At 39.5% G+C, this 25,873-nt stretch overlaps 1 protein-coding gene across 1 annotated transcript in view; it reads right to left on the bottom strand.

Moving 5' to 3' along the window:
- Positions 1-283: 283 nt before the first annotated feature.
- Positions 284-25,873, bottom strand: part of LOC121925871 (sodium channel protein type 2 subunit alpha-like) — a 30,133-nt gene continuing 4,543 nt past the window's right edge. Inside the window, exons 2-16 of the mRNA XM_042458446.1 lie at positions 24,538-24,628; positions 22,757-22,885; positions 22,191-22,282; positions 20,776-21,048; positions 18,281-18,344; positions 17,496-17,637; positions 14,419-14,625; positions 12,878-13,171; positions 10,365-10,712; positions 8,411-8,543; positions 4,772-5,010; positions 4,048-4,221; positions 3,133-3,489; positions 1,834-2,313; positions 284-301 (exon numbers count right to left, since the gene is read on the bottom strand). Of these exons, the coding sequence (XP_042314380.1) occupies positions 284-301; positions 1,834-2,313; positions 3,133-3,489; positions 4,048-4,221; positions 4,772-5,010; positions 8,411-8,543; positions 10,365-10,712; positions 12,878-13,171; positions 14,419-14,625; positions 17,496-17,637; positions 18,281-18,344; positions 20,776-21,048; positions 22,191-22,282; positions 22,757-22,885; positions 24,538-24,617 (3,030 nt within the window). The 5' untranslated portion in view covers positions 24,618-24,628. The remainder of the gene's footprint in view (positions 302-1,833; positions 2,314-3,132; positions 3,490-4,047; positions 4,222-4,771; positions 5,011-8,410; positions 8,544-10,364; positions 10,713-12,877; positions 13,172-14,418; positions 14,626-17,495; positions 17,638-18,280; positions 18,345-20,775; positions 21,049-22,190; positions 22,283-22,756; positions 22,886-24,537; positions 24,629-25,873) is intronic.

Genomic DNA, 25,873 nt, shown 5'->3' with positions numbered 1-25,873 from the left:
CCAAATTTTCCTCCTTCCTCTTCAGGCCTTCACAAATCTATGCCTGCAGTGAGCAGTTAGCAGAATGTATAACAAAGCACATCTCGCTCGCTGTGATGATGCCTTGTGATGAGAAGAAATTGCTCTGAAACTTTGTGGCTTGTGAGGTGAATGTGGGTGAGCCACAGATCCTTAGCAAAGAGGCTATTATCATTAAGTGGCAAGCAGAAATGCCAGTTCTGTACACATGCCTCTTTCCCATCTATTTTCTTGAACCTTTCTCACCTCTTTTACTACCTATATGTTAATCTTCCACACTCTGCTGTCCACAAAGAGAGAGTAGGATTATGACATAAATATCTTAATGGGCTCTAATATCACAACACATTGTGTAGAGGTGCCCTCCAACTTTTAAAAAACAATCCCCTGCAAATAAAAATACAGTATTGCAATATATTCTGGAAAACATATAATGATAGGAATTACTTACAAGTCATACTTTTACCATTGTGAGAACAGGTCTTGAGAATTTTGTCACTTTACTTGTGACTTTCTTGGAAACCACACACTGATGTGTTATAAGCAAAGAAATTTACACAAAATCTTTATCATGTTAGATGGTAAGAATGTCCTTCTAACTAATGCTATACTAAATTAAATATTTTCCAGGAGTTATGGGACAATGTCATTATTTTTAAAACCAGATTTATACAGTGTTTTTACTGGAACATGTCATTGCACAATAATGTTACGAAAAGCAGTATTAAAAGCATTAAAAGTTCAGTCAGGTTCACTGGAGAAGAGCTAATACAAAATGACATTTGTGGAGAGCTAGAGTATTTGCTTCTAAACCAACTTTTAAATCACCATAAAACTCCGGGAATTACATAATAAATAGATCATGAATATCATACATGACTGATGAAAAGACTTTATTTAAGAATTCTTCTAAAGCTGAGAGTTTAATAGTGAGAAGTCTTTTGAAAGGAGACCATGTTAAACATATAAAAATGAAATATTCTAGTAAAAATTCTTCTTAATATTGTAACATGTTTAAAAACAATACTTCAGAATTTTAAAGGATGGCATGGTAAGGTCATTTATCTAGAGAAAAACTAATGATGAGTTCAGTAAGCCATGAGCACAATCCAACTAAACTTTTCCATTCCATTTATTTCAGTGAGATTTGAGCATATGTATAACTCTTCAATTAAAACCAGCGGGATCCAAAAGATAAAGCCTAGGAGGCACTCACTCTTTTGAATGACTATTAGTATTAGATTATGCAGAACACTGATGTTCTGACAAACCCTAAGTCATCAATATACAAATTAGTGTCTGTTAACATCTGCAAAACTAACTTGTTTCAAATGTAATGCTATTAATCAATTTATATCATACTGGAACAATTGTTGACAGTCTCTGAAAATGAAATAACTGAATGGTTCTCTAGTCTTACAAGCTTTCCCATACAATACACGACTGTTAAATCAGCCAATTAACTGTGGAAAATCTTGCACTAATGTACTCTGAAACTCCAATGTCAATAGAAGACGTGTAAAATTATAAAACTATAAACTGTTCTCCATTTGTTTCCTTATAAAAACCTAGGATATATAACGTTAATATTGATTTTCACATCAATGCCAAAGTATCCAGACTGTCTTAATGAACAAAGATACTGATAACAATCATTACAATCTACTTTTGCATACATGGTATGTCACTTATTTCCAGAAGCTATAAAACAGTAAAATGCAAGCTCATAGACAAATTATCTTGTTACAGCAGTTCATGTTTTTAACAGAACATATTTTGAAACAATTGAAGTGTGGTGTGTTAAAATAAACCTACCTCTTTGCTTTCTTCCAAATCTGATTCACTGCTAAATTCTTCAGTGTTTAAATTTTCAAAATCTGATTCTCCAACTGCTATGGGCACAGTCACAGTGACACTTGGGTTGTTTATGAATGACATGTAATCACTTTCATCAATTATGTATTTTTCCACACTGCTGCCTATGCCACTGGTTGTTCCATTGCCATCTTTCAGGTAGTTGAAGTCTTTGCCAATATCTACAATGGTATGGTTAGAGATGCAGCTGTCTTTCTTGTTGTTCAGCTCTTCAAGAGGTTTGATTTCATCCAAAGCTTTCTGCTTCCTCACAAAAGCCTTTTGGACAAATTCACGTGCTTTTCTTTTCATATAATCAATTCCTCTCTGAATCCTCCCCACAGCAATCTGGAGATTGTTCATTTCATTGTCATCATCTGTAGCAGCAAGATTGTCTGAACTGAAGGAGCTCAGCAGCAAGGCTAGAAAGAGGTTCAAAACCTAGTAGTGGAAAAAGAAGACAACTGATTTTTCACATGTGACATACAATGACAGTAAGACCTGTTTGAATGTGTCAGTACAATAATTTTATTTAAGAATTATTCTTGTGTAAACCACCTTTCATTTCATGGTTTTCCTTATTATAAGCTGAAGGTCCATTTTGCCATTCTGAATGGTAAAAACATGGGCATTATGGGGCTTAGGGTCACACTTGCACTTTGCTAAATGCTGCTGTAAACAAGTTTGCTCTTTCAAAAGAAAATAGGTAGCCACTGTACACACAAGCCTTGGGTCAGCGCCTAAATGTCTATTTTAAGAGGGGTATATCTGGCAGTGGCTCAAGTGGTTAAGACGCTGACTCTATTGATTGCAAGATCGACAGGTTGGTAGTTCGAGGCCTGGGTGCTGCATGATGGGATGAGTTCCCATCACTAGTCCCAGCTTCTGCCAACCTAGCAGTTTGAAAGCATGCAAATGCAGGCCAAGGGACTACCTTTACCTTTATCTATATCTGGCAAGGCACAGATATTCCAGGAGAGATAGTGAATTATCATCTCTCCTTTGGAGATACTCTTTATTGTCCATCTTAAGAAAAGAAAAGAAAAACACTGAGTACTATATAATGAAAAGGAAATGGTGCCACCATGCAATCTCTATTTTCTAATTTACATTTATATACTATTAATCTTAGGCATTTTGGGGGGGGGGGGATCACATTTTGCTTTTTATTATAGGTGAATTATTAAAAGACATAAAATGTTACAGACTCAAGCTGCAATATAGTGCTTGAATTAAAATATAGATTTTTTGGATACATACCACTAGATTGCCAATTACCATGACCATCATGAAGACAGTAAGGCACATTGTTTGTCCAGCAACCTCCATACAGTCCCACATAGTTTCTATCCATTCTCCACAAAGTACTCGAAAGACAATCAAGAAAGAGTGGAAAAAGTCATTCATGTGCCAGCGTGGAAGTTCACAATCATTAGAGATTTTGCAGACACATTCCTTGTAGCTTTTGCCAAATAACTGCATTCCAACCACAGCAAAAATGAAGACTATGATGGCCAAAACCAAGGTCAGATTTCCCAAGGCACCAACTGAATTGCCAATAATCTTTATCAACATATTTAATGTTGGCCAAGATTTTGCCAATTTGAAAACTCGAAGCTGAAAGATAAAAGTACACAGGGTTCAATTCCAGTGTTTGTTAACTTTGCATTTAATTCACTAAAGAATTATCTTAAAGTCTACAGTAGAACATTGACACTAGATTTGTTCATTCTCTTTGGACATCTGTGGCAGTTAAAGGTGACGTAAAGCAGATAAATACTGGTAAGGTAAAGGTGACGTAAAGCAGATAAATGCTGAACAGTTAACAGGTTTGAGCTGCAATCTTATACACATTTACTTGGGACTAAAACTGGTTTAACTGGATGAAACTGACTTCCTAGCAAACATGCATTGGCTGTGCTTTCGGAATACTGCACTAGTGTTTACCAATTCATTCACAGGAATCATAGAATCATAGAATCATAGAGTTGGAAGAGACCACAAGGGCCATCCAGGTCCAACCCCCAGCTATGCAGGAACTCTTTTCCAATTATCTTTAGACCAAAAATGAAGACACAAGTAGTAAAATGTACAACATATTAATCTTTATTGTCTTTATATGTAATGAAATCAAAAAGGTAGGTGGAAATTCTGCAGTTTATTCATATTATTTACCAGTCGGAAGGATCTCAGGACAGAAAGACCTTCCACGTTGGCAAGACCCAGTTCCATCAAACTCAGGCTGACAATGATGCCATCAAAAATATTCCAGCCTTCTTGAAAATAATAGTAAGGATCCATGGCTATTAGCTTAAGGAACATTTCTGCTGTAAAGATGCCAGTGAACACCTACACACAAAAAGTATGATTTGTCATCAATCCCTGCCACATTCATCAAAATGTGCACTAAGGACAAAAGAAGGGTAGCATCAAAGAGGTTTTATTTAAAAAATAACTTCAAAAGTGAATCCCTTGACTGTGATTCTGAGAAATAACCACTTTTTCATGGCATGAAGTACATTAAACATTTTAAAGCTTATGTTTAATACTAGAGTAAAGATCCTACTAGGGTGTGGATCTACTGAAAGCTGTATTATACCCCTAAATGGGCCTCTAAGTCTTGCTATGGCATAGATATATTTTCTGTTGACTTCAACATTAGTTTTAATTGAACTTAGTTCCTACTGAAATCAGTATAATGTTAAATCATAACTAGTTTTCACATTGACTTCAACAGGTGAGTAGCTTAAGCTGGATTCAGCATGGCAAATTCAAGCCATTGAATTCCACTGCGGGAGAAAGGCGGGATATAAATCTTGAAAATATATAAATGAAAATAAGCAATTTCGGTAATTTTTCAATGAATAATGGTACTTAGGACAGTAAATGGAAGACTCACCAAGTTTCCGACGGATAGCACATTATTAAACTGCGGAGTCATCGGGTAATGTTCCATGGCCATAAATAAAGTGTTCAGAACAATACAGATAGTGATAGCAAGGTCGACAAAGGGATCCATCACAACCAGATTAACAATATGCTTTATTTTTAACCATGGAGTGCAGCAGTCCCAGATTAAGCACATGTTAGCAAATTTATACCAACAGGGAGGGCATTTCTGTCTGGATTCCTCAAGTTCTGAAAGAGAGAGAGAGAGAGAGAGAGAGAGAATGCATTAAAGCATTTATAAAGCAATCCAGTTTATCCAAAACATAATTATTTTTGAGAACTGCTTCCTATAATGTGTATGTGATTTATTATCAATCCAAGCAAAGGTTGTGAGTGCACCTTAAGCAAATGGGGTCAGAAAATACAACTAAATGTTCATGAGAAAACATACAGCTGACGCCTTCACAGAGGAGGCCCTTAGGGGAAGGCACTGTTGATTCCAGGCCACACCAAGCATCCCTTTATGCCATTGCAGGACTTTGGAATGACATCCAGCACACCTTTTGTGCTGCACCTTGTCAGAAGTCTCACAGGACTACAAATCTTACTGGATTTACTGGGAGCTTGGGCAGCCCTGCATTAAGGCCCAAAGGCTTGGTGGGCAGCCGTTTTTAATAAGGCTTCAGCACAAGCTGGTCATGCTGTGGTTCATCACCATTCATTAGACCCTCCTGCCACATAGCCTGCCTGGGCTAAGGATTGGAGGTACATTGGCATGGTGATGGCAGACCTCCATAACATCCAAAGTCTGGTCACAGGAGCTCACATTCTAAGGACAAATATGTTACCCAGACAAGTGTAGCTGGATGCACACAATAACTGCTCTTAATGCAACTTGGGGCCATGCTGATTTGGATATCATGCATAACGATGCCTGGATAGGCAACACACCTATCTCCCACCCAGGCATATGTGTTGACTTGGCTTACTTGTACAAAGGCAGTGGTGTACACCTCTCCCAGTGGGTACTGAACTCTATTCAGATGTACGAACTCATCAGATTCACCAATACATTTTGGTGGGAGGAGGGGGTGCCAAACTGCACTGGACCCTTCCTATAATGGGTATGGAGGATAAAGGGGACATGGGGCACAAGTTGAATTGAGAGAAAAAAGCCCTGTGACTGCTAGATGGTTGAAGGAGGGTGGAACCTGCAGTTTGGGCAGGTTCAGGTTGCCTCACCTCCAACCAACAGTTTTGGCTTGTCCCAGGGATTGGTTGATATGACAAGCCTTGCCAGATGCTGTACTTAACAGACACTCATGGCTTAATGCCCTGCTTGAGCATTTATTGTTATGAAAACCACCGAGCATGGTGTCTCCTCTGTCATACTTTTCCTATACATTCTCTGCTAGAGGTGAATGTAACTGACTGGTAGTTGCTGTATTTATATTAAAGTTGTGGCCATCTCATTTAACCCATAACATCGTGTCTGGGTCCTCTGCCTCAGTGCAAATCAAAATCTGGTCAAAAGCAGCAAGTTCTATATGCATGATTTAGGGTTATGCTGCACTTTGGACAAAACAATTATCTTTTTTAAGCCTTCAAGCCTTCAACAATTCATAAACCAAACTACAACCATTGTGTCCTTGGCCTCTGTTATATGGATTTTTTTTCTTGCCAATGCAGCATAACTGAAGAATCCAGTTTTCAATTCATGGGTTTATCAGGAATATCCAAAACATTATCTATATTTAGACAGTGACTAGGCAACACACAGTGCTGTTCATGTCCCCCACTCATTTTTGCAGCCCTCGCCTTTCCCTCACCACCAAATTTGCACTGCAGCAGAGAAAGACCCATACTTTGCTCTTAAACCAAGGTATGTGTGGAGTCTCTGCCTTATTTTCAAGCTAAAGAGTGCCTTCAGAAGCCTCCCATAAGTGCAACAACAACAACAATAATAAAATAAAACTGTTATTTATATCCTGCTTTTTGTAAGAACAATCAAAGTGGCTAAAAACATATAAAATCATACAAAATTTACACAGTACAGGTATCCCCCCTTAAAAAAGAATTAAACAATTAAGATTATAATTACATAATCACATTAAAATCTAATAAAAATCAGATAGTCACAGGCAGAGTCATAACATAACGCAAAAATCCATGGTATATGGAGTAATCATTATGTGGCCAAGGACTTATTCTGGAAAAGCCTGCCAGAAGAGATCTGTCTTGACCACTTTTTTAAAAGGTGTCTAGGTTAGTAATTTGACAGACAAAGGAGATTATTGCACATTTTAATACCTCTCCCAGCTTTAACATGCTTTGGTGGCCATTTTTCAAAGTGAGGAGCTTTCTGGATTTGAAAAACGGCAGCTGAAACGCAGTAAGAAACCCAGGCTGCAGGCGGGCTGTACTCGGATGGTGGATTTGGAGACAAAAGCCATGCGACAGGACCATATAACCATGACTTAATACCACAGGCCAGAACACAGAGGTCTGACTCAGTGACCTCCCTCCAACCTTGTTTTAACTTCCCTCAAACTGCAAAAGCAGCTTTTGGGGATGGAAACAGTTGAAGAAGTTGCTGATTTAGATACCTGCCTGATCACCATCAGTGACATACTTAAATCAAGGGTTTGCTTCACCAGAACCAAAAGGTTCTACTGGCACCAGAAATGGGGAAATATAACCTATCTCACCTGAGACTTCTGAAGAATGAAGGAAATGGACATAAGTGAGCACTTTGTCATTTGTCTCACTCTGCATTCCTAGGCATTTTTACCTGACCCTAATCCTTGTCTGAGACAGTGGGGATTTATTTCTAAAAAAGCATGCACTGGTCTGTATTTTAAATATCTAATGGAATCTATGGGACTCAGTAGTGCTCCACTTCAGATTGGTTATGGTCAAATTGCTCAGAGAAGGCTTGGGGTAGGGATGGAAAACAACTTTGTTGGGTTCAACAGTCTTGATTAAAATCTCTTTTTCACACCTTCAGAGACTTGTGAGAAAGATACACACAACCTAGAGAATGCCACCATTGTGATAATTAGAGTACTGTGGAGGAATGGTATGCATAAAAGTAGAATGGAAACAACTAAAATGTGCACAGCTAAAAAATATGGAAAACACACTTTAGTTAGTGGAGGAAGAAAAATTATTCATTGAGTAAAATGCATTTCAAAATGCACTCAAATTTCCACCCTCACATCTCACAAACCCAGAATAACAATATAGCAATAGCAAGTATATTTCTATACTGCTTATCAGTGCACTTAAGCACTGTAAGCTAACAAGAACAAATAGGAAAAAAAGAAAAGCTAAAGTAAAAAGGACAAAAAGAAAAGTACTAGACAAAATTCTAGTATTTCTCCACCAGACACTAGAAGGCCTGTTTAAAGCTTAGTTATACTTATACCCCTCTTTTCCTCCAATAAGCTCAAGGCAGCACACATGATTTCCCCCCTACCTCCCAACTGTTGTATCCTCACAACAATCCTATGAGATAAGTCAGGCTGGGAATGAAGTGACTGGGCCAGGCTCATCCCATGAGCTTCCTGGCTCAATGGGGACTAGAATCCAATTTTCTTGAGTCTAACACTCTATACACTACACCATCTTAGTTTTCAAGTTTATATACCTTCCATTGTGTTGGTGAGTATGCTGGCTATGCTCATAGCTCTTTGCCTTGCAGTAGGATCAGAGAGAAAATCCATGGACATGTGATAAGAACTTGATCGTCTTTTCCTTAATTCTGTTTCTGTAGTGGTACCCTGAAAATAAATTAATTATGAATGTAAAATAGTCACATTATCTTTCATTTTAGTTTTTTAAAAAGGGTCAGGAAGCATCACAAATTGTGTACTGAAGATTTGTGTACCAAATCTCCTTTTGGGCTACAGTGATAGGTTTCAGCAACACATCTCCAATGCATGTAAATATAGAGGACAATATAAGAATGGGCTGAAGATGGACAATGAAGTCCTGCCCAAGTCCTCGAAAACAGAGTAGAATTCAAATTTCATAAATAAATGAGAAGATACCAATCACCTCAACATCCCACTGATATTGTATATGCCACATAAAAATGTACTAAGTGTCCTAATCTGAACTACTGTATCACTTGTCACAAAACTGAACAATTTGCAGGTTCTTTTCATGAACCACTGATGAGGACTCAGTGGCAAATCTCACTAGGCAGACTTGGACCCAGCATCATTCTGGCATTCTTCTGTTGTCTGTAACCATTTACTGATCCTGGGCGGGGGAGATCTACATTCTAGTCTCTGCATACCTAGGACTTGATTCATTTCTGTAAAGGGAGATGAAAGTTACCCTCAGCTGATACTATTAGATAATTTATTTCCTCTTTAGTAAAATAATTAGGATTATTCTCAGCACTAGATTTATGCTGCAAGGCTAGAAAGTTAATGGCAGGATATAAAAGCTTCTCAGAAAAGTCACACAAGAAAAGCTACCTATACACTTAGAGCTCCTTCAGGCTCTAGCTCAGCATTGTTTCTTAGAGAACTTTTTCTAAATCGTACCTGGATTGAAGCGCATTCTCCTTTCCACTAATTCCCTAACTAGTGGGAAGGGATTTTTCTATCTCTTTCTCACTCTCTCTCAGTCTCCCCCCCCCCCCCAAAAAAAAAACCTGTTTCAAGCATTTAGGAGCCCTACAGAGGAAAACATCACATAGACCTGTCTAGAAAATCTGTGGAGAAATAAATCTTCCATTAGCTTTTTCTCTCCCTAAGCCAGGGTGACCAGATGTCCTAACTGTAAAATGGAAGACATTCAGGAAAAATAAAGCCAAATAAAGCTTAAAAACACTAAAACAAATCTAAATCCATACTTCTTGGTCACACTAAAAATGGAGGACATTTTGAAATTCCTCCTGGACAGAAGGTTGACATTCACACTACAGAATTATTACACTATTATTCCACCTTAACTGCCATGGTTCTTTCCTATGGGGATGATTGACATTTTGGGCAGGGAATTTGGAATTCTTAACTAGAGAGTTCAAGTAGTTCCTAACAAACTCTAGGATTCCATAAGACAGAAACAGTGCAGTTAAACTGGAACAGTATAACTGTGAAGTGTGAATGGCATCCACACCAGGTAAAACCTGGCACCTAAACTGAATCTGCACTACAGAGATAATGCAGTTTGACATCACTTTGACTTCCATGGCTCAACGCCAGGGAATCCTGGGATTTACAGTTTGTTGTGACACCAGAGCTCTCTAACAAAGAAGAAAACTACAAATCCCAGGATTCCACAGCATTAAGCCACAGCAGTTAAAGTGGTGTCAGACTGCAATATTTCTGCAGTGCAGAGTCAGTTCTAATCTCTTAAGTAGTACTGAAGGCTACAGAAAGAATTTAACAAACTAAAATGAACTAAACCATTAAAAAAAACAAAATAATGCACAAACCCATGGTACACTGATGGTGTATCCATGGCACCTTTCAGACAGGATTTATGGTTTTGGAGCTATGGCAGAGACAAACACCCCTATACCCTATTTTATCATCATCATCATCATCATCATCATCATCATCATCATCATCATCATCATCCATTACCTCAGGCAAAAGTTGACCTGTTGGTGACATAAGAACTGGTGGCCCACCAACTAAGGAAACTACCCCATTACAGTCCACGGTACTATGCATTTTCCCATTGGCTGGAAGCACAGGCACCATTCTGGATGATCGACTGGCCTGGCTGATGTTACTGTTGCGCCTCTCGCCATGTCTGTGAGGAACGAAGAGAGAATCTCTTCTGCTCTCGTTGTCTTCGAAGGTGCTGTGCTCATCATCTGCAAAATCATTCTCTGATCCTATATCCTTTGCTCGGCCTCTGAAGCTGAAAAGGCTTGCTTTGCTGCTACGCCTTGGTGAAAACAGGGAGCCACGAATGCTCAGCAAAGACTGTGTGGAAATGAGTGAAGGTAGTAAAAGATAGAAATATCTGCAAGCCACACACACAAAAAAGGAGGAGCAAATAAATATTATGAATCAGGTCCAGACTTGGGGCTTTATCACACCATCCCCTTTTCCACTGCAATCACAGCAAAAAAAGGGGGGAGGGGGATGTACTGCTTTTATTGCTGCCATCATGGCACCCATTTACCTTCCCATGGTGCCACCATTCCTGTCTTGTCCTTTAATGTCAGCCTCCCTACCCAGCATAGTTTTTTTTCACAAGCATGTAGAGCTCTTTTAAATCTTATCAAAGTATGGAATGGATTCACCGCTCCATTGGCAAAGGCGGCACTAGCCGCTATTAGGCAGGCTGTTGCAGTAGCCTCAAGGCAATAGAATCATAGGGCTGAAAGGGACTACAAGGGCCACCTAGTCCAACTGCTGCTAATGCAAACATACAGTTAAAGTACTCCTGAGAGACAATCATCCAGTCTTAATTTAAAGACCCCAGGCAGCCTATTCAACTGTGGAACAGATTTTATAGTCAGAAAGTTCTTTCCACTGTTTAGGCAGCATCTCCTTTCTTGAAATTCTAGTCCCCAGAACAGCTGAAAACAAGCCTGTTCCATCTTCAACTTGGCATTTCTTAAAATATTGAAAAAAGGCTACCATATCACCTCTCACTTTTCTCCAAGCTAAACATTCCCGTTTCCCTAAGCTGTCCCTCATAGGACATGGTTTTCAAACCCCTTATCATTTTGCTCACCCTCCTCTGAACATGTTACAGCTTCAACATCCTTTTATTTTGGACACAGTATTTCAGGTGAGGTCTGATCAAAGTCAAATAGAGTGATACTTTTACATTCATTGATCTAGACACTATACTCCTATCGATGCAGCCCAGAACTGGGTTGTTGTTGTTGTTTTTTTACAGCTGCATTACATTGCTGACTCATGCTACGCTTGTGGTCTACTAGCACCCCGAGATCCTTTTCCCATGTACTATTGCCAAGACAGGTGTCATCTATCCTGCGCGCTTCATTTTTCCTGACTTTGGCCCGATACATACCTGAGGGAAGAGGTGTGCCAGTGCCGATTCTAGGGTTCTGGAGTGCGCAGCAACTGCACGCTCTGGAACCCTAGTCCATACAGATGCTGCCTTCATGGCGGCCTCCTGTCTACATGGGGGCTGTCATGATGATGCAAGCATAGCGCAGCATCCACACGTCATGGCACCACGCTTGCATCATAGATGTGCCACAGGGCGCTAATGGCACCTTGGTGGCATCGCCGGAAGGAGCTCCATTTCAGAGCTCCTTTTTGGGGCGGATTGTTGTTGCAGCCATGCGGTTGCTGCGTTAACAATCTAGAGGAGAAAGGGGTGGCCTCTTAAGATGTGTGTGTCATTTAAACAGCATACCTCCAAAGTGACCTGAAGCAGCTTTATTTTGGCCTGTCTGTTCGGGCCCAAAGTTAGGAGAATATTGCACAGTTTTGACCAAGTATTCACATATTCCAAAGGTGGTTTGTTTGGGGTTTTTGAAATTATTCTGCACTGAAATACACATGGGTTCTTTGTGTGACAGTAATGGGGTTTTGTGTAAACTGCTATTTTGTACACAGATACCTCACACAGTTTACAGATAGCCACATGGTTTGGGCGGGGGGCAGCAATCCTGCACCAACAAATAAATGTGGCTATTTGTGTGTCTCTATATGTGTAACATTGGTGTTTGTTTCATATTGTTACACACACACACACTTTACTTTTTCTTGTTAGAGGTACCTGATTAATGCTACTTGCAGACCATGATTTTCCTTACATTAACTATCTTGTATAGCAATAGGCATATGACATTGGTGAACGCCTATCTGTGTATGACAAACATACCAAAGAGAGTTAAGTGTTAGTTATATGGTCAAGCGAAGGGAGAAAAGAGATCACAAAAAAGAGGATGTGACCCCAAGATCTGCTCATATTGCATTGGACCTTCATTGGGCATGAAGTGATCCAGAGCTTCATGGTACCAAAAATGTGGAAGAGATTAGTGGGTCATTTTTAAATAAAGAAATAAAATATACCTGCTTATACTTCATACGCACTCACTATGACTGGAGGGCCAACCTAATATTTGTTGCTATGTAAACAGAACAGAATTCAATCTTGATACCTGATGTGGGGAAGAGAACCTTTTTTCGTAAGTCAGCCTGTTTCCTTCAATGGAGAATCGGAAGCCTTTCCTTCGGATGCTGTCCTCTGATTCAGATTTGTGAAATTCATCCTCATCTTTTTCATCTCCTTCAGACTGTTCTCGCTGTTTTCTCTTTTTCCGCCTGTTTCTCCTCTCTTTTGCACTTTTTGAACTCAGCTTTGATGTTGCTGATGAGCTCTCTGAGAATCCTCCTACACCACCGACGTCACTGAACTCTCTGGATTCATCTGCTGCTGCAGCTAAAGCAGCTGCCTGTTGTGTGACAGTGTTAAATACATTTAAAATGAACAGTGCTAATCTGTTAATACTATTATTGGAATTTCTTTTAAAAAAGAAACAACTCTGATGCTCATTACACTAATCCAATGTTCCAAGGGAAGAAACATGAGTGTATGAAACAATTGTGAAGGTTTAAGATCCAAAGACTCAATTCAAATTTACCTCAGGATGTCATGTTCAGCTCTGACCCAAGGAATTTGCTGCCTGAAACACTGACCTCCCTCACTCTTGCTAGGAATAAGTTTATTTATTTTATTTTTAAAGCCTTGCTGCAACAATGAGGCACAATATCTTGCTTTCATCTCTATGTCTCTTTCCCTCTTTTTAAAAATCTTTCTACTTCCTTAGGGTGCCACCTGAATCCGTTCACTCCACTCTGTAGCCCTGGCCAGGTTTATACTCAAATTGTTGAATTTTATTTGCAGAACACTTCCCTTTTTTTCCTGGAGCACAGAAAGGAAGCCATGTCATCTCCATGGTATTGGGAGTCAGTCAGTCAGTCAGTCAGTCAACCTTTATTAAGCATAGAATATTGGGAGTCAATGTCTAATCCATCCTTCTTTGGCAACTGACTGACCACAAAGAATGAAAAAGACAGCAAAATTGTATTTGTCCTTTCTTGCTAGGCAATGCAATCTTCCTAAGAAGATGGCTTTCAGTATAAGAGTTTGAATACTGGCTCAATGTAACCGGTAGAAGAATAAGGGACAAGAGTCTCCTTGCTACATCTTATTTAGTAATATGGGATGTGAAGTGCCTGTTCACTAGGTATGGCTTGTTCTTTTTAGCAGAAGGGGTGAAATAGGAAGGAAATTAAATAATTAAAGACAAATTATGTTCAAGTAAAAACACAATTTTTGACTGGTTATTTCTACTACATATTTTTAATTACAGGCGAGTTATTTTGTGTGGAGCTCTAAAAGACTGACTGAGGGAAGGAACAGAGCTCTTGACACAGCTCTGTTTATGCCTGATACCTTTGCTTGAGAGGATTATATATATGATAACTTTCTTCCTGCTCAAATTGGCCTCTCTGCTCCCACCTGGGTATGTGTATGTTCCTGCCCTCTACAAAGCAGTCATCCAGAAATGTTTCACATTCAAGTATGTGTAATGCTAACAGCTAAAAGAACCCTAGTTTGATATGGCACATAAGTACATGTCATCCCAAATGAGTAGAGGACAACCCCATATAAGACTATATTCCACCATAAAGCTACCTGAGCTTCTTCTTGTTGTTTTTTCAGCTGCTCAAGCATCTGCTGAAACTCTGCCTCTTTCTGCTCTGCTTCTTCCATTGTGGCTTGATTCTGCTCTTCATAAGCCATGGCAACAACAGCCAGGATCAAGTTGATCAGGTAGAAAGAGCCCAAGAAGATCACCAGGACAAAAAAGATCATGTACGTTTTGCCAGCCGCTCTCAAAGTCTATAAAAGAAAATAAAGAATAAAGAATTTCATATTCCTATAAAATAATGAGGTAGCACATCACTATTTGTAATACTGTTGTGCTATATAAAATGAGCATAGGCCATATTCTTATCAGCAGTGATTGTCTTATTCCAGATTAATACAGTATATTGCCATATCCTGCTTACATATGTCATGTCTGGAATCTAAATAGAGCCATTAGGGCTGAAGGGCAGGATATAAATACCTAAATAAATAAATAAATAAATATTAATCTAATAATCTAATTAGTAAACATGAGACTACTGTAGTTCCCACTACACTCCATATTAATGTATATACAGACTTTTAATATATAATTGTTGTCAAGGAGGTTTTTATATGGAGTGTGTGCTCTATTTGTATTTTTCACTTTTGTATGATTTATGTGATTTTATATGGGTTTAGCATGATGATTTTAATTGTTTTTAAATTTTTATTGTAACATTTTAAAATCATTTTTTTCTGTGAGCCATCTTAGTTCCCTTTCTGGGAGATAGGCAGCATATAACATAAACAAACAATTGTCACAATTGGACTGGGCCTCTCCTACATACCAGATACGGAAATGTTCCCCTTTTCACTTTATCTCAAAAAGAAAAAAAGTAGTAAGAAATGACCAAGGAACTGAACCTGGTACATATCCATAGTAAGAGGCCATTGTCTTCTAAATTATTCTTCATGATACTACAAATTTAATTTAGAGAAACCACAGCCATGGTCATACCAAGATAGTTTGCTTCTTAAGGCAGTGAACAAGATTGCACCCCCTCCCATTCAATATCTGGAAGCTGACTGCATTGGAAGCTGAATCTTTCTTCAACACATCAAAAGCACCTGACAGCAAGCTAGTTTCAGACAACAAGGACAGGAAATGTGATATACATAGATCTATTTCCCCAGAAACAAAAATAGCTGGAGGAGTTAGGAAAAAACAATAAAAGATGGCACTCATTCCTTGCCCAGCCTTTGCTAGTGGCTAAAACTAATATCACTATTTCCATACTGTAAAGCATTATAGATGATTCTGGAGGAAAATTTTGTAACATATCTAAATCATAGTTTTCTCATCTAATTGGTGTAATAATTAATGTGGTAAGCTGGAGTGATGGCCACATACTGAAACTACTACCACAGTTTGAAAACCATTGTGGATGCCTATGAATATCCCTCACCCCTTCCCCCATGCCACCTCCACCTATTCTGCTAATGCTTGTTCTTTCTAAAGCCCTTCTGTTTCATTCTGTCTGTCTCCTTACTGTTAAGCATTCCAGGAATGGGTAATTTGATCTCTATTTAATTGAGTCTAATATAGCATATACACTCAACTATAAGTTGACCTCATGTTAAGGGCAGGTTTTGGAGCCCAAATTATCAATTTTTATAGGACCTGTGGATAAACCAAGGGTAAAATCTAGGGGCATGTAACAAAGGATTTAAAGGATGAAGCAAAGGAAAATAATATGAGGGAACTTACAAAATTCCAGCAGGCATATCTGTGTGTGCTCATACTAAAGGTTGAATGGATGAAAGAATAGAGTGGGGTGGTGGGGGTCAGTGCTTCCAGGACAGATTGCACTCTTGGCTTTCATAAGAGGATGCTTCTTCTTCTTCTTCTTCTTCTTCTTCTTCTTCATAATACAGTTGACTCTTCGTATCCACATGGGTTCTGTTCCGGACTGAGTCCACCTCACCATGGATAACAAATTCTGTGGGATCTTAAGTCCCACTGTATCCAACGGAGGCATGACGTGTATGCAACCGCACTGGCACAGCCACTTGCATGTTCCACCATTGGCAAGAATGGGGCAGGGCCATCTGGGGATGCATGCGTGGATGGCAAGCCCACTGAAGAGAAGAGCTGATGCTATCAGTCACAGTACAGTACTTACATTGACCTGTGGATAAGTTGATTCAGGTTTTTTGGTTCAGTTTTTTGACTAAACTTTCTAGACTTATACGTATATGAGTACATATAGTAACAATGGTACTCTACTTCTGGGGCAGGTATGTATGAAAGATATACTCTTATCATAGGCCACTGTATACTGGGCAATCTTTCACCCTGGGGATCTTTACCTATAATCTATAGGACTATAGTAAAGGCTATCTCATGGTCAAGGAATGGCCAAAGGCCCATGCTGTGCAAACAGAAGTTCTCAGGTTCAATGCCTGGCACTTCCTCTAGTAGAAGGGTTCACCTTGGAGAGTTACAATCAGTCAAGTAGAAACTGCTGGACTATATATGTTAGTGTCAGATATTCATATGGGCCTGGGCCAGGCAATTCTATTCCAGAGGCAGACTCAGGTGTTCCCCTATTTATGAATTTAACGAACTCTGTGATGTCTGTCTTTTGTGTCAAGATGGCCATCCACACCCTGTGATCTTGGCAATATTTTTTTAAAAAAAATATTTGATGTTCTTTTGTTGGCTTCATCTTGTAACTTTATGTTTCTAGTGTCCAATGTACTGTCTGTGACATAGTAATATTTCTTTTTTTGTAATGACAGCCGGCATGGCACAGTAGTTTGAATGTTGGATTATAACTATGAAGACCAGAACAATTCCCAGGTCAGCCATGAAACCCACTGGGTAACTTTCAGCAAGTCACATGCTCTCAGCCTCAGGGCAAACCTCCTCTCAACAAATCTTGCCAAGAAAACCCATGGTAGGTTCGCATTAAGGTCACTATAATTCAGACATTACTTGAAGGCCCACAGCAACAATATGCCCAAATGCTCAATGTAAAGGGTTGCTATTCCACCAGCCTTAATACTACTGCTAATGTCACTTTTCATAAGAATACTCACCAATTGGTAATGCCTTTTCATAAGAATACAGTACTCACCAATTGGTAAAGATTTTCCCAGTAGTCCTGTGTCATCAGCCGAAAAAGTGACAAGAAGGCCCAGCTGAAGGTATCAAAACTTGTATAGCCATAATTGGGGTTTCTACCAGCCTTTACACACATATAACCTTCAGGACATTGACTAGAGAGGGAAAAATCAAATGCGTTGTTATCCTAACCAATGTACACTTTACTAGAAGCTGGTACTTGAGCAAGTGATACATCAGTTTTCAACAACATGAAAATATGTTTCTTCTGTGAAACAATTAAGACATCCAATGACAAGGCCAAAACTTTTTCAACATTAACTACTGGAAGATAGTATCTGCCTCTATCAAATTCTTTATGTACCATCATAGGAGCATAGACAACTTGTGGTCCTCCAGATGTTACTGGATTCCAACACCAAACATCCCTCACCACTGGCTATGTTGTCTGGACTTCAGCTGCAGTCCAACAACATCTAACAGGCTTCAAATTGCCCAATGCTGGTCAAGAAAGATATTGAAAGAGAGTCTGAAACATACACAAGAAAGGGGCATTGGGGCCAAGGTGGAGCTAATATTATTCTAACAAATGTTATCTGGAGAACAACATGATAAATACACTTTCTGCCATCTCATAAATGTAGATGCTGACATTCGAACAGCAGGCTTCTGGCACAGAAATATGAGATTTTAACGGAAAAGCAAAATTGATATGAGAAAACTAAAAACTGTTTGACATTAACCATAGATGCTACATTCAGTATCTATGCAATAAAGTGTAATGGACCATTCACTCACCCTGCGTCTGAGCCATTGCCACACAGCAAAGCATCATTTTGTCCTTCCAAGAAGTAAAAATTATCTGTTTGGAAAGAAAAATTGGTAACATTTTATTACACTGAAAACAAGTGTTTAAACTGAATCGAATAACTCAGAGCTTGGGAAATGTGGCTTTTTTGGATTATAGTTCCCAAAATTCTATAGCCACCCTGGGTGGTGGCCATGCTAGCTGTGTGATTCTGGGAACTATCATACAACCCCTTCCCACACTTTTTCAAGGTTTGGCCTAACTAACAAAATAGCTAATGAGTGTTATGGTTCCTTAAAGGTTAATATATTTATTGTTGTATAAATGGCTAGCACAGCCTGCTTCATCAAATGTAATTAGTTTTCTATTTGGTACAATGAGCTAAAGGTAAACAGTAATATCACAAAATGAATACATTCACTTTCTTGGATGCCCGCCTTACTGTGGTGAGGGGTCTTGAGTGTGTCAGAGAGGCTGAGAGTAATACCCTCAGAAGACTAGAATCTGGAGCTTATCATGTGGACTTTAAAACCGTTTCAAGCCTCCTGGGCTGGAGCCAGGATGTGGGATGGAAGCGGAGATTATCACATGCCAAATCGCTGGCTAATCACCGCCTGCCATCAAGGGTTTACCCCTTGTCCCAACCATGCTCTGCCAGCACTTTTTAGAAGCCGGAATGAGACCTGATAGAATGCACTTTCCCCACTGTGCTTTAGATTATGGTGTTGTGTTATTGTTATAAATCACCTAAAATCTCCTACTGCTGCTGCTCTTGTTCTTTCTGTAACTTACGATGACCCTAAGGTGAACCCATCACAGGTTTTTCATGGCAAGATTTCTTCAGAGGAGATTTGCAATTGCCATCCTCTAAGGCTGAGAGCATGTGACTTGTCCCAGTGGTTTTCATGGCTGAGATGGGAATTGAACTCTGATCTCCAGTCATAGTCCAATGCTGAAACCACTATGCCACACTGGATGTGATTCCCTATGTGCTATACAACTGTTAAATATTGCAACACAAATCACATGTTGCACAAGTAAAAAGAAAGAAATTAGCGAGAAAATTTGTTTCAGCCATGACAGTTCAAGTATCACTGCAAGAGGTTAGAAACACAGTGGACTGTATCAATACAGAAGATGACACTCATGGTCTTGAAATGAAGCATCAGTGATTCATCCCTCTCATAAATTCTACAACCTATAAGAAGGCACAAGACTCAGCCATATGGTTAAACACATGGGTGAGCTTAAGCATTTTGACTGGGTATTTAAACTCACTGGGACACATGCTTGCTATTAATCTGTTCTTCAAAACAATTTAGAGTTGGTTATGGCCTATAAAGCCCTATAAGGGTTAGGTTCAGGCTGACAGATAATATTTCCTGATATGAACTTGTCTGGACACTGAGATCCACATGAGAGGCTCTTCGCTCAGTCCCAACAACTTTACAGGTATGGTTGGTGGGAATACAATGATTAATGTTGATTATTTTGTATGTTTTTAATTGTAATCTTTTTAATATGTAAACTGCCTTCAGTCCCAGTCTTGAAAAAATAAAATTAACTATGGCCCGGAACAGATGGGCACAAAAGAGCGGCCTGACTCCAATCCAGCCAGAAGTGGGTCAGAACCCCAGCGTCCACATGACCTGCTCCCATAGATGCAGGGGCCAACCAGCACCACCAAGAGTGAGATTATCCTGGTTCCTTTTTGCTCCGCTCCTAAGGAGCACGGCTTCAGTGCAGCTTCTGGCCACTTTGGAGGCATGCGTCATTTAATCAGGACGTCTCAATAGTGGCCAGAAGCCACTTCATTTGGTCTGTCCATTTCACTTCAGTGATAATAAATAATAATGGTGGGCTGAGAAAATGTTTGCAGATACCAAAGGCCCCTGACACTCTTCATTTTGCAGAAGTGAATTCAGGACTTGAATCATAGGAGTGAAGCAGACTGACATACTGGAGCGGCCTCTGGCTGTTCCAGCCCCAGTCGGCCCCTGATCAACCTAGGACCGTAGTGACCAGATGCTGTGGTCCTGAAGCCTGAAGGGGCCGCCAGCAAGGATCAGCTTTTTGACACTCCTTTTATGGCTGGCATCGGCTGCCTTAGATGGCCTCAAAGTGGCTTCTGGCTTCACCAGGGGCATGCGTCGCCTACACGCCATGCCTCTGAAGCAGCTGGAAGCTGCACATTTTGGCCTGTCAATTTTGGGCCAGGATCTAAAAAGCCATTAAAATTACTTCACTTTTAAATTGACATTTGGCTACAGAAGCATCATAACACCTGTCCTACTCTACCTTGCCTGATGTTAATATTTCAAAAACATTAGATTGTGGTTAAATAGAACAACCAAACTGACAAGCCTGAGGACTGAAACCTAGGCTACACCACATAATCTTAGTGCCTGCTGACAAAACACCATGTGATGAGGAAGAACATTTTATAAAAAAGAATTAAGAAGTAGTGCAAGTCACCAATACTTACTATCATCACTGACATACTCTGCCCAATTAAATGTGGTCACTGTTGTGTTAATAAAGGTGCCATTTTCTCCCAGTGTGCTGTCGAAGTAGGAAGTTATGTTTATTTCAAAGGTAGAGTTGTCTGGTGGCCAGATCAAGCATTTGTGCCTCAAGTTGCCCATGAAGAGCTGCAGCCCTATTAGTGCAAACACGCTCAGGCAGAAGACAGTCAGGATCATGACATCTGACAGCTTCTTCACTGACTGAATGAGGGCTCCCACAATGGTCTTCAGGCCTGCAAGTGGAAAGCTATTTGTTACAATATCACACACTGAATACATTAGGGTGTCATGAATATGTGCTTATTTTAGATTAAAAACTTCATGCAGAATGATGACAGAAATGACTGTATTTCTGATAGTTTTATGAAAAGCCTGATTGCCTGTGAACATGGATGAGAAGCTGTTAGGTTTATGCCAATCGGAAACAGTGTATGTAAATAAAAATAGTTATCCATCTATATATGTAGTATATAATTGGAGAAATACTGCTTAAGCAAACAAATGTGATTTTGCTATTCATGCTAGAACTAAGCCCTATGTAGAAAATATATTGCTTTATTTTTGCTGATGTTTCTTGCCCAAACCATTACTGCAGAGTCAGTTTTTAAAGTGTTCAACAGCATGAATAAGTTTATATTAAGTGGAATGTTACATTATGATATTGCAACTTACTGAATCAAAAAGGCAAAGGTCTGGAGAAGAAGGACATCTTTTAGAAAATCCCCATGCACAGCCCATGCTATCTTTCATTTTCTACATATCCTAATGCATAATTTCAAATAAAAATAAAAAACACGCACACATACAACAGATTGCAAGTTTCAGTTTTAAGTGCCTGCAACAAATGGTAAAATTTGCATCACTATGAAGGCCTCAGTATATTAAGTTTTTATTTAAAAGTAGAAAGCTTGATGTCATAAGATGCAAATCATATAGCCACTTACTGCAAATGTCTCATGCAAGAATTTGTTAAACTCAAAGGCTGATTTTGAAACAAAATTAAGCTATATATTTTTTAAAAAGCAAGGAATCACAGCTCACTGAAAACAATGTTTTCAATTCCTGCTTTTTATTTTTACTTAATATTGTGCAGCAAGCAACATGGCTCAGGTGTACAAAATGTGATTGCATCTTCAATGGAATTTTTATTAGTCAGCCTCTGTGTTTAACCTCTAGCTCTCACCTGGAATGACCGATATTGTTTTCAATGCCCGGAGAACTCTGAATGTTCTCAACGCTGAGACATTGCCCAGGTCCACAAACTCTGTCACATATCTGTAATAGGGGAGTTCACACACAAACACAATGACAGCACACAAGAAACAGTTGGAGATACAAGGGGCCTGGTACTTCATCAAGCTGCTCCACTTCTTACCTGGGATTACAGAAATAGTTTTCAAAGCTCTCAATACTCTGAAAGTTCGAAGAGCTGAAACATTGCCTAGGTTTACAAATTCTGTTACATACCTGTAGAATTAAATCACAGTTATTCAGAATTGAGGCAGAGCTTATTACTAATTACTTGGGGTCTTTCATCAAGATCTCATCCTCTTTTGCTGCACTGGCCTTGTGCTTATTAAAATGCTTTTCTGGCCTTCAAATTAAATTTGCAAATGTCAGTGAGCAGATCACATTGCTTTATTTATTTAAAAATATGAGAGCTTGCTTCCCTTCTGGTGGACAGAAAGAAGACAAGATAGAAAATTAGCCTATTTTTAAGTGAGCCAGAATTAATGTCAGAATTACAAACATAAGGCAAGCTATACTTGATCTGTAGTTCAAGACTGGTCTGGGATACTGAAAATAAATAGAACTACTCATAAAGAGAGATATTATTATAACAGGAAATTCTTCCCCAAGGTTCTCCCTGTAAATAAAATTTCCACTTGAGGTTACTTCTGACTAATAAATCCTATTAAAGACTTAAAAAAAAATACTTACGCAAACGTAATGACTGTAAAGTCCAGCCAGTTCCAGGGATCCCGGAGGAAAGTGAAATCTTCTAAACAGAAGCCCCTTGCAAGAATTTTTATTAGTGATTCAAAGGTATAAATTCCAGTGAATGTGTATCTGAGGAAAATATCAGTATGAGAGTTAGCGGGGGGGGGGGGGGGGGTTTCAAGAGAGTATTCCCACAGTAACTGATTACTAAAAAGAAGCCTTACATAAAACTGGCAAAAACTACATCCCACCAGGGGCAAGGGAAGTATGAGCTCTTTCTCCTGATAATAATTCAGAAATGAAAATGCAGTCATACCTCAGTGCTGATCTATATAGAAATAGTAACAATAGCACTTACATTTCTATACTGCTTTATAGTGATTAGCACTCTCTAAGCAGTTTACCACGTGTTAAACAATTGCCCCCAACAAGCTGGGTACTCATTTTAACAACATACAAGAGGATGGAAGGCTGAGTCAACCTGAAGCCCTACAGGATCGAACTCATAAGGTTTTGGCTGCAGTACCAGCATTTAACCAGATGTTGTTGTTGATGATTATGCTAATTTTTATTTCCCGTCTCTCTTCAAGGAGATAATCAGGAGATAATCTCCTCTCCTTATCAGATAGGCTCTTTCAAAATGAAAGGGAGGAGTAAAGGGAAACTGGGAATGTGGTTAGGGAGGCTTAATGTTAAAAAGGCATGCCATCTGCATGTTGCCTCTAGAGTGGTGTGGGTCAGAAGTGTCTGCACACACTCTCACATCAGGTTCATTGGATGAGATGATAGTGTTAAGCCACTACTGGGAGCAGGGAAGGTAACCTAACCAAAACCTCACCTTCTCTAATCTCAAAACATTAAAAAACCCTTGTAAACTCAAAAAGTTTATGAAGTTCACAGGGCTCTTAATTGATAGAAAACAGAGAGGCACTACTAGGCATTTTTTGTTCTGATCAAGCTCCTTGGAAAATTAATCATCAAGCAGAGAGAGAAACAGAGAGAACAACAGGCAAAGAAATGAGGTTCGGAAAGAAAAGTTCCTATTTCCCTGCACATTTGGACTGATCTCTGATTCTCTGAGAAGCATACAGAACTACCAGCCAAGAGACACAGGCTTCTCCATTGATGAGCACAATGTGATTTCTGGTTCTCATCCATGCATTCCCTTGTTGGCATCTGATGTGACATCTGAAGCCAACCAGTTCTACTGAATATATTAGAAATCAGATTCTTGCATCTTTCTGTATTTTAAGTGGTCCCTGGGTTTAAGTGTATTTTAAGTGGTCCCTATAGCATGAAATAGGGATAAAAAGGAATAAGGGAGACTGTGGTTCTGAACCATTTAATTCTACTGCAGAGATCACGAGTGGTAGAGGTGTGAAACTATGGGTTCATTCCTTGAACTTCAGGAACACTGGCAAATATATAGAATGGAAGCTAAGCTGCCCTCAGATCCCATTTGCACTCTATATTTTTAGATACAAATTAAGATGTTTAAAGTGCACTTCCAGCCTTGCATTCCAAACATTAGCACACAGATTTGTTTACAGACTGAACTTTGAAAGAATACTCTTTTGGACTTCAGCACCCATAATCCGCTAGCACATACCATCACTAGCCATGCTGGTTAGCGGATCCTGGGAGTTGTAGGCCAAAGGGTAACGTTTCCAAGCTCTGGATGTAGGTTGCTTGCCACCAGAACATGCCATTGGGGTGACTATAGGTACTATATAGATACATGCACTATACAGTATAACACAGTAAATGGTAATTAGACTTACTCTACATTCTTTGTCCATTCCGGAGGGTTACTCATAGTCATAAATACACAGTTGGTTAAAATAGTGCACATAATAAGCATGCTGAATAATGTAGATTATTGTTAAGGAACATATACTTGAGAACATATCATTAGAACAACTGTCACATCAGCAATGTAATTCTGATTTAGGAGATTATTGCATGTTTTTCCCCCGCCCTGGCCACACATGGGATGGGATTGGGGCAGAACAGGGGGAAATGGGTGTTATTGCACAGTAAATTGCTGCTGCACTGCTGCCTGATTATCACCTGTCCCCCAGGCACGCTCTGCCGGCCAATTTTGGTGGTACAGAAGCCTTCTGTACTGTACCACCAAAATCAGTCAGCAGAGCATGCCCAGGGGATGGGGGTGGTGGTCGTGTTCAAGCACTGTAGATCAATCTACTGTGCAATAAACACCTGTTTTTCCTCATTCCACCCTGATCCCCCTCCCATGCCAAGCCAGGACAAAAATGGCCATGCAATAATCTGTCCACTTTCATGTCTGTCATTTTAATCTTTGCTTGTTCTGTATAGTGCCTTAAAGAGCATCTCAAAACTTTCTTATATGCTGATTGCATACTAAAAAAGAATGGTATATGACATCCAGACTGACTTTCTTAAATATAAAGGAGAATTTCACAAAAAGAATAAACATGCAGTAGTCTAATATTGAGGTTTAAAGTAAAAAAAAAATTAGTTTGAATCACAGATGAACCGTCCTATGATCCTAGCATTGCACAATTATAAGTTGGAAAACAAAGGTAAAAGCTAGTTATAAGCATTGATGTTCCTTTAGACAGCTTAGACTGCAGCTATACTATAGAAACAAAGTAGTTTACACCACTTTAACTGCTATATTTTAGCTCCATCCTGTGGACTCCTGTAGTTTTAAAAAGGTCTTTACCTTTTGCTGAAAGAATGGCAGAGCCTTATAAAGCTACAAATTTCATGATTCTATAGGATGAGTCATGACATTTAAAGTGGTGTCAAACTGCATTGCCTCAGGGCTCCAGCAAATACCACACAAACAACATATTGGAAGAAAAGGCCACAACATTTTTAGCAAGCACTTTGGTAGGGTTGGCACAAAAAGCATGAGGCGGCTCTGCGGAATCGAACAACCGATGTTGTCTGATTCAAAACTGGCACCCAACAGTGCCTTGGGAAAGACCTAGGGCTAGGAACACAAACCTTGACCGCAAACCATGTTCATGCGTGTCTACATATTCACTAGACCCTAGTCACCGGAGGCGCTCCCACGTATGGCCCCGCATGGCCATACGCCTGCCCTATTCGCCCCCGGGTACCTTGTGA

This window comes from Sceloporus undulatus, chromosome 1, assembly GCF_019175285.1.
Source record: "Sceloporus undulatus isolate JIND9_A2432 ecotype Alabama chromosome 1, SceUnd_v1.1, whole genome shotgun sequence".
Classification (NCBI taxonomy): domain Eukaryota; kingdom Metazoa; phylum Chordata; class Lepidosauria; order Squamata; family Phrynosomatidae; genus Sceloporus; species Sceloporus undulatus.
Note: the sequence above shows the minus strand (reverse complement) of the source record. Positions and strands in the feature narration are given on the sequence as shown.